The sequence below is a fragment of the Bactrocera neohumeralis genome, chromosome 2 (assembly GCF_024586455.1).
Source record: "Bactrocera neohumeralis isolate Rockhampton chromosome 2, APGP_CSIRO_Bneo_wtdbg2-racon-allhic-juicebox.fasta_v2, whole genome shotgun sequence".
NCBI classification, from domain to species: Eukaryota; Metazoa; Arthropoda; class Insecta; order Diptera; family Tephritidae; genus Bactrocera; species Bactrocera neohumeralis.
In genome coordinates this window covers 84,263,599-84,272,361 of record NC_065919.1, presented here as the reverse complement: position 1 = coordinate 84,272,361, position 8,763 = coordinate 84,263,599, and the positions used below count along the sequence as shown (strand labels likewise).

At 39.9% G+C, this 8,763-nt stretch overlaps 2 protein-coding genes across 2 annotated transcripts; one reads left to right on the top strand and one right to left on the bottom strand.

Moving 5' to 3' along the window:
• Nucleotides 1-4,505: 4,505 nt before the first annotated feature.
• On the bottom strand, nucleotides 4,506-5,345 carry LOC126758455 (uncharacterized oxidoreductase MexAM1_META1p0182-like). Its single transcript, XM_050472727.1, has one exon. The coding sequence runs from the start codon at nucleotides 5,336-5,338 to the stop codon at nucleotides 4,571-4,573; it is 768 nt and encodes a 255-aa protein (XP_050328684.1). The 5' UTR covers nucleotides 5,339-5,345; the 3' UTR covers nucleotides 4,506-4,570.
• A 2,206-nt stretch (nucleotides 5,346-7,551) lies between these two features.
• LOC126754535 (uncharacterized) lies at nucleotides 7,552-8,267 on the top strand. Its single transcript, XM_050466614.1, has one exon. It carries the CDS (start codon nucleotides 7,552-7,554, stop codon nucleotides 8,248-8,250), a length of 699 nt encoding a protein of 232 aa, XP_050322571.1. The 3' UTR covers nucleotides 8,251-8,267.
• Nucleotides 8,268-8,763: the final 496 nt, after the last annotated feature.

Here is an 8,763-nt window from a genome sequence, read left to right as displayed (position 1 = left end):
TGACGAACGCACCGTTAGTTTGGGTCGGCAGTTTCGCGGTTTGCTGGCTGATGGAATTCAAATGATTGTTTTCTTTACAATGTAGTCAGTCAATCGTACACGCATACACATGCAGATTTATGCAAATTGAATGATATTTACACGAGAATCTGTACAATTTCAGTTAGTACAAATGCGTAGCCGAGCCGAGCAAATTTTATGCATTTATTCGACGAATTCTTTAACAACTAATACATGCGTACATGCATAATGAATTCATGGCCGCGCCCACAGCCCACGGACACCGGCATCCGCATGCAGCTGCATGCGTATGTGTGTGTGATTTGATTATTTTAGGCACCAAAATATGTACATACGAATGCCTTCTGGATGCGAATGACGAGAATGAAAACGACAGCGATGACGATAACGACGACGACGAGGATGAAGCATTTCTATTCGCACGCCCGTGAGCGAATTTCGGCAGAAGTAATAGCGGGAATATAAAATTCCTGTAGGCACTTCACCACGCTCAAGGATGAGGTTAATACATTTGCACAGCAACGAGCCGAGTGAGGGCACTGACACGGCGCTGTTGATGAGTCACGCAGCGCACGTCCAGCGTCGATTGCCCAGGCGCGGCTAGGCATACTTTTGATGAGCTCGCTTTACTGGCCAAGCAGGTATAAAGATGAAATTATTGTCAACAAGGAAACACGAGTACTATAATTTCTTTAAGTAAATAAAAGCAACAATAATATTTTTGCTACTGTTTTCTGTGGCATGACAGTAAAAACAGCAATGCCACGCACACAAAGACACACACACGCCTAGATACATTCAGTTAGACTTAGGCACGCACCAAGGTAAATAGCAGTGGCAACAACAACTCCCACGTTTGCCTACGGGCAATGTGCTCCATTTGCAATTGCTCGTCTTTTCGTGGGTGTTTGCGACGTCACAGCCGCGGCAGCGTCTAAGGACATGCCACTTGTGGCGGCTATGTTGTGTTTCAGCTGAGACACTCGTACTGGAATTAAGCAACGAACGGATGGCGTGCCGAGTGGGTGTGAAAACGCGCAACAGCTGTATTCATGGCAGGGCGCCATGCTTGGTGGAATTTGTGTGTCGGGTGAGGGGGCTAGACCCCACGCAGCTACGCGTAAGCCAACATCACATGCTCGTAAATACCTAAATACACACGCCTACATACAAGCGCATAAAGTTGAGCATTTTTGCATGTGCCGTTAGTATTCGAGGTGCATATGTATGCATGTATTGTACAGGTATGTACTTATATGTACGTGTGTATATGTGTTTAGCCATTCTCTGTAGCATTGTGTCTATTTAATTAAATCTGAAGTTGGCACTAAAGTGAACAGAATTGTTTTGTCATCTGTAAATTGTAACAAGATGATATCCATAAAATCTATGAGACAGTTATATAAGTACATATACATATATAAGTACATATACGTATATACTACAAGCTTATACATAAAACTGACATACCCAGATTTGTTTTACTTTTGTCTTTTCTTCTGTTTTTCTTTAATTTTTACTTACATACTTCTATTATTTTACATTTATATCGAGCATATTTGAATTTAGGCTTGTATGCCTTTTACTTGCCAAAAGTTCTAATTTACAAAAGGATTTTTAGACAACACCAATTTAAGCGCAGTAAATAAAACTCTTTAATTTTGCAGCAAATTCCATGTAATGGCATCATTTTGGATGACTTGAAATGCTGGCATTTTTCTTACTTACACCTAAGTGGATGCTTGCCTATTGAAATCGGTGCATATTTTTTTAAATACCACATACGTTTTACGAGATTTGTTTAAGATTACAGTGTTGAACCGTTATCACTTCGGCTTTAAATTCATTAAAGTCCATACTTCAAATCAAGTGCATTTCATTTGAAGTTTAGAAATTCGATATTATCGATATCGGTATACGGATACTGACTTACCGATGCCTAATATACTGAATATGTTTTAGTTTTCTCATAATTTGAACTGACGCTTCGCTGACAACTTTTCATTTATCAGAGAGCTGTCACATGAGTGCTGTAAAATTTTCCACCGAAAAACTACCGCTAAGTGAAGTTTTTAACTTTTCCCCTTTGAAAAACGAGGGCATTGAATAAATACGTGCTTTGAGTCTTCAGTGTACTCTGAGCGTCGGACAGTATGGACTAAGAGCGCGTTGGAATCGGAACAGGCAGCTTCTAAAGCATCGATATCCACTTAGTATTTGGGTTAGGTGGAAGTCTACAAGGAGCATTGCAAAGTAAAGAGGACTTAAAAAAAACAGAACAAATGGTTTTTTTCGGCAAAATCAATTTATTTTATTCCAAATAGTCTCCTTTTGCTTCAATACAGCTTTTTGCACGGTCCAAAAGCATGTCGAACGAATGTTTTAGCTCATTGGGCGGTATGGCTGCCAGTGAATGCCTCTACGTCTGCATAACGCTTTCTTTTCATGGGCAAATGCATTTTTCCGAAAAGAAAGAAGTCGCACGGTGCTATATCAGGTGAATATGGGGAGTGGTTAATGGTTAAAATGTGATTTTTGGTCAAATAATCGTCCTTCAAATGTTGGATTTTGAGCAATTTTTGGTCGCCAGTCAATTTGTGCGGAACAAACCATGCACACACCTTTCGTAAGCCCCAAAGGTTTGATCAAAATGCTATAAAGCGATGTTTTGGAGATGTTCAATTCCATTTCCATGAATTTGAATGATGATTTCGGCTGATTTTTGATGAATTCACGCACTGTTTCGATGGAATTTCCGGTGATCACGGATTTTGATTGGCCCACATGTTGATCGTCATTTATGTCCTCACGACCACTTTGAAAACGTTGAAACTACTCGTGCACTCTGCTATGGGATAGGCAATCATCGCCATAAACTTGTTTCATCAATTGAAACGTTTCGGTAAAAGTTTTACCAATTTTGAAAACAAATTTTAATGTTGGCTCTTTGTTCGAAGCTCATTTTCGCAACGATAACAAAAACATACTGACACTTAAAATGCAATAACTTCGCTTCCAATCAATGAAATGTCATGAAATTGGACAATCGATAAAGATAGCAGATTCTAACCACCAGGAGACGCTAGATTCAAAAAGTCCTGTTTACTTTGGAACCCACCTTGTAGGTACCCATGTTGTGTATCTATCCACGAATGGATGTATGGGATTAGTATATGTAACCATCGCTCTTTGGTTGAGGTTTGCCACCGTTGCTGCCACAATGTGAAGCTTTTACGCACACAGACGGCTCCGACAGCTGGTTCAATCGCGGAAATTCGTCTCCCTGGATGTCAATGGGCGGCATACCAGCTAGAACTTCAGCAGAGTCGCTAGATATCGTCAGAAAAGCACTTGGTACTCGGATAGCATTGAGCCTTCCTGTATGCACAGCATTTATTTGTTTTGCATATGCTTTTATATCTAGTGCCTGTATCCGTTTTGGTGCTGCGTACAATATTACTGAACTCATTGCTTTTGTTTAAAGCTCGTCGGCTGGAACGCACGCAGCTCCTAGTGGCCATCATTCTTGATAGAGCAGTATATATTTTGTTTGCTTCACCCGAAGTATACGCCAGGTTTTCTTAATTTTTAATTTAGAATCGAATATTGCTTCCAGATACTTCAGCTACGGCTGTCGTATTGTCCTGTGGTGAGTGATACCCTTTCTTGCACACTCCTTGTGTTTATGAGCAAGACTTCCGTTTTCTGCTCAGCCAACTCTAAACTCATTTATGCTATCATTTGTCAATATTTCATCTTCCGTGACTAATTGGGGACAGTGTAGCATCGTTTCGCTTAGCATAGAGAATGAGGTCATGGATCTGAAAAAAATACGTCGACGACTTTTCTCATAAACGATGGCTTCTTTAGCTAAGGTGACTTGTTTTGTACTTCGACATACACATATTGTAAGTAGTTTCTTAATGTTTCAAATAAGCCAAACAGTCGGATGCTGGAAGGAAGTGCTAGCCAATTTTTTCGAGAAGTTCAAAACACTGTAACTCATGCTCTACACAATCTTTTTAGCTGAAAATTTATATATGTACTGTCTTTCTGATGTAATGATAATAAATTTCAAGCTCCATCTTTTTACTGGTCGTTGAGAAAAATCCTTAAAATCCCTAAAAACAGACCGCTAGGTAAACAAACATGTTGCAAGATTATCAAAAAGAAGTTATAACGAATTGCAAAACCTTTTGAAGACGCCCCAATTTGGAAGTTGAAAAATAAAATTAAGAGGTTATGAGAAAAATAAAACATATATGAACTAAGTCCCATATATACAACCAACAACTATTGGGAATGTGTTGGGTGCTTAGAACTTCCTTTTCGACTACAGGTATTGTTATTTCTTATAACATATAAATATATTTTAATCAATCAACTAAGTTTATATTTTGATGAGATACATATCATCACATTCAGAAAGAAGAAATTTTAAAATAAAAAAATTATAAATAAAAAATTATAAAAAAATATATAAATAAATTTTGATATGTGCATTTCACATTTATTTGCAAATATTAAAGAAAGGCATTACAATGACCATTTAAATAGAGCAAACGGCATGTTTACCACCGTCGATGGGCAGAGTTGCTCCCGTTATGAAGCTAGAGCTGTCACTAGCAAGGAAAATAATAGCATCGGCCACTTCCTTTGGTTCCCCGCTACGACCAAGTGGATGTGTTTCCTTACAGCGTGAGTAGAAGTCATCAAGTTCTTGCGGCGATAAACCCATACGTCTGTGAATATCAGTCACAATAACACCCGGATTAACAGCATTTACGCGGACATTTTTCGGCGCCAAATCCAAGGCGATACATCTAGTGAATTGATCGAGTGCTGCCTTTGAGGCACAATAGGTGGAAACATCACGTATAGAACGCAAACCCGCGACGCTGGAGACATTCACGATATTACCTTGGCTCTTGATCAAGTGTGGTGAGGCCAATTTAGTTAAAAGAAAGACGGAACGCAAATTTGTATTGAAAACACGATCAAATTGGTCGACATCAATATCCAAAATGTTGCCAATTTCAAAAATACCAGCATTGTTAACCAAAACATCCAGTTGCCCGAAGCGTTCAATTGTAGAGCTTATAATGCGTTCCGCATCCACTGTGACATCAGCAGTGATTGATAAAAGTTCCGCTTTACTGTTCGCTGCTTTACAGACCGCTTCAGCTGCTTTCAAATTTATTTCATTTCGTCCGACGAGCACCACTTTGGCACCTTGTTTGGCAAAGGCCTCCGCCGTGGTAGCACCAATGCCCGAACTTGCTCCCGTTACAATAACGACTTTGCCAACCAAACTCATTGCGATCTATTCGACTACACGATGAAAGTAAAACTGAACTTCACTATCGAACCTGTTTGGTACCAGTCACTAAGCTTAGTAACTTTTTTGTTGTGTTCAGGGTTGCCGTTATAATTTATATAGACCAAAGTCGTTACTTTTTTGTGAAGAGTTTTCTTTGTACTTGTTTTTAATTTTGTTAGCTCGAATGGGTCACAGATAAAAGCTTCTATTGCAACCTTGGTCACTAATCTATACCAAATTTCGAGAATTAATCTTTCCATCTATAATTTTGGAAATTTTTCCATGTAAGGACTATATTTTGCTCAATCAGTTTCACGTTCTGAAAAGAATGTATTTCGGCGTTTCGTTCAACTTATGGTCAACATAATCGGCCTCTTGAGCGTACTATTCGCAACACCATCACCCATTTTGAGAGCTAGTATTCATTATTGGATAACAGTGAAGACAATATAGCAGCCGTCGCTGAGTGTGTAAACGAAGACCGTGTAGAGTAAATTCAGCGCTGTTCGCAGCAACTCGGGCTAACGTATGGAACGACTTGGTGCATTTTACGTCGAGATCTTAAATTGATAGAATACAAAATACAATGTGTGCAAGAACTGAAGCCGCTCGACCTTTTCAAGGCCAATCGCTTCGTCTATGGGCTCTTGAAAAGTTCGAAGAATATACGACGTTTTCGAGCCAAATTTTTTTCAGCGATGAGCCCATTTCTGACTTAATGGGTTTGAAAACAAGCAACATTGCCGCTTTTGCGACGAAGAGCAACCTGAAGAGATTCATGAGCTGTCATTTCATCAAGAAAAAGCAACTGTTTGGTGTGGTTTATGAACCGGATGAATCAACGGCCCCTATTTCTTCAAAAATGATGCCGATAAGAACGTTACCGTCAATGCCGACTGTTATCGCGCCATAATAACCGACTATTTGATGACTGAATTTGAAGCTCGTGATCTCGGCGACATTTGGTTTCAACAAGACGGCGCCACTTCCCACACATCGCATCAATCAATGGATGTATTGGGAGAATACTTCGGTGAGCAGATGATTTCACGTTTTGAGCCGGTCAATTGACCACCAAGATCCCACCGTTAGCATTTTTCCTATGGGGATATGTTAAGTCTAAAGTGTATGCGGACAATGTCGTTTCGATTCAAGCCTTGGAGCAAAACATCACGCGTGTCATTCGCCCGTTACCAGTCGAAATGCTCGAACGAATCATCGAATAATGGACTCAATGGATGGACCAACTTCGACGTAGCCGCGGCCAACGTTTGAAAGAGATAATCTTAAAAAATTAAATGCCAAAGAAAATTCCTTCGAATGATAATAAAAATTCCTCATTAAGTTTGAAGTTTCTGTGTTGTTTCTTTGAAAAAGTAGGAAACCTCGAAATGGATCACAATTTATATGGAAGCAATACTTATTTGACTAAGTTAAGGCCCTTGCTTAATCATATTCATGCTTGTCGTCAAGCAGCATTGATCCATAATTAAAGATCAGACTGGCAAAACAAGAAAACTGTTCTATTCTATGTTATTATTCTATTCTATGTTATGCGGTAGACTTTACTTTAAACAATTTGAACTTGTTGTGTATTATTTGGGTTTTTATGGCCATTGTTGGCGTCATAAATACTTTCGATTTATTTTTGTATAACATATAATGCTTCATTAGGAGCAGTCTCTTAACATATTAAACAATCGCTAATTCACACTTTATTGTTAGTTTTTGGTGATTAATTCGAGTAAAATGCCAAAGCAATGCCTTATGGCTTAAAATATATATGTATATAGACTTGAAAATATTTCGCAACATGGCTGAATAGCTAGTGGCGCTTAGTTCATTTGCATAGAAATCCAATTTATAATCGCAATATTGACAGCCGCGTATTGTCTCCAAGCAAATTCGCAATCATATTCCGTCTAGTATGTCGATGAGGTTGCAATTTCGCACAATGTGCACTGAAGAAAAATCACTGCAAATAAAAATCCATAAATTAACAATAAATTGCAGCATTTGAATGCACTCGAGTGACATATTAGTTTTTGGCATTCGCAACAAGATCTGCAATTTGTATAAAAGTTCGTGCGCTGTGGAGAGGAAATCATTCCAAACTTCAACATTTCTGGGTCTTATCTGCCACACGTCTAGCTTAGCGCCAAAAAAATACGCGTTTTTCAATATCCAATCCTAAGTATTCATAGAAAAAGATGCGTGCCTTTATCGTCCTCTGTTTATTCGCCGTTGCCTGTGCTGACAACTTGGGCTACAACTATCGCCCGGAAGGACACTCAGACGCCGGTCTCTCGTTTGCACCAGGTGGCAGCAGTGGTGGACTTGGTGGAGTTGGTAGTTATGGTGGACCAAGCAATTATGGTGCCGCCACACAAGTCTCACCTTCTTACTCCGCACCCGCCGCTGAATTCGACAAGGAGTTCTACACCTACACCGCTGATGAAGATGATTTCATTGAGCCCGCCGGCAGCGAACAACTGGAAGCTGCACTGAAGAAGAATCTGCGTGTTATCTTCGTTAAGGGACCCGAAAATAATGGTTTGGAGAACGCCGCCCTCAATCTTGCCAGACACGCTGCCGAACAGAAGACCGCCATCTATGTTCTACAAAAACAAGCCGACTTGGGTGATTTGGCCAACAAATTGCAGTCTCAACACGACTTTACAGGTCATAAGCCAGAGGTGCACTTCGTCAAGTACCGTACACCAGAGGATGCTCTCAATGCCCAACGCGCTATTCAATCGCAATACGATCAATTGGGTGGCAACTCTCAATCGCACGATGGTGGCGTAGCTCCTGTTCACAACTTTGCTTCTGAGGCTACTCGTCAAGCACCACGTATTGCAAGCGCACCGGGTGCTACCTACTTGCCTTCCTCGATTATTCGTGTTTAATGTGGAAAGTGCGAATAATAGATAGAGTTTATCTAAAAGACTCCCAAATGTGATAAAACGACCGCCATTGTTATGCTTTGTTGACTAATATATAATAATAATAAAGTTTAAATTCAAAATATAAGTGAATTGTTTATATTTGCTTTGGTCAGGTCTAGTTTATCGGATTTTTTTGGCACTTATACGAGTGTCTCTACTAGACATACGTTCTAGGCCCAATTTTTACTTTGGTCTGTGCCTTTGCTCGATAACTGTAGAATCCTGCAAACCGACCTTGGATGACCTTGGATGGAGAAGGACCTGGCTTCGCTTGGAATATCCAATTGGCGCCACGTAGCGAAAAGAAGAAACGACTGGCGCGCTGTTGTTAACTCGATTATAATCGCGTAAGCGGTTTCTATGCCAATTAAGAAGAAGAAGAACTCCTTTTGCTTGATTACGGCTATTTCGAAGTTACTTAGGCCAGCAACCGAGGCCACTTGTTACTTGAATAATATTTAAAACCGCACTTTA

Excerpts from the sequence above, each read along its gene's own strand:
- LOC126758455 (XM_050472727.1), bottom strand. The coding sequence starts at position 5,338 with ATGAGTTTGGTTGGCAAAGTCGTTATTGTAACGGGAGCAAGTTCGGGC.
- LOC126754535 (XM_050466614.1), top strand. The coding sequence starts at position 7,552 with ATGCGTGCCTTTATCGTCCTCTGTTTATTCGCCGTTGCCTGTGCTGAC.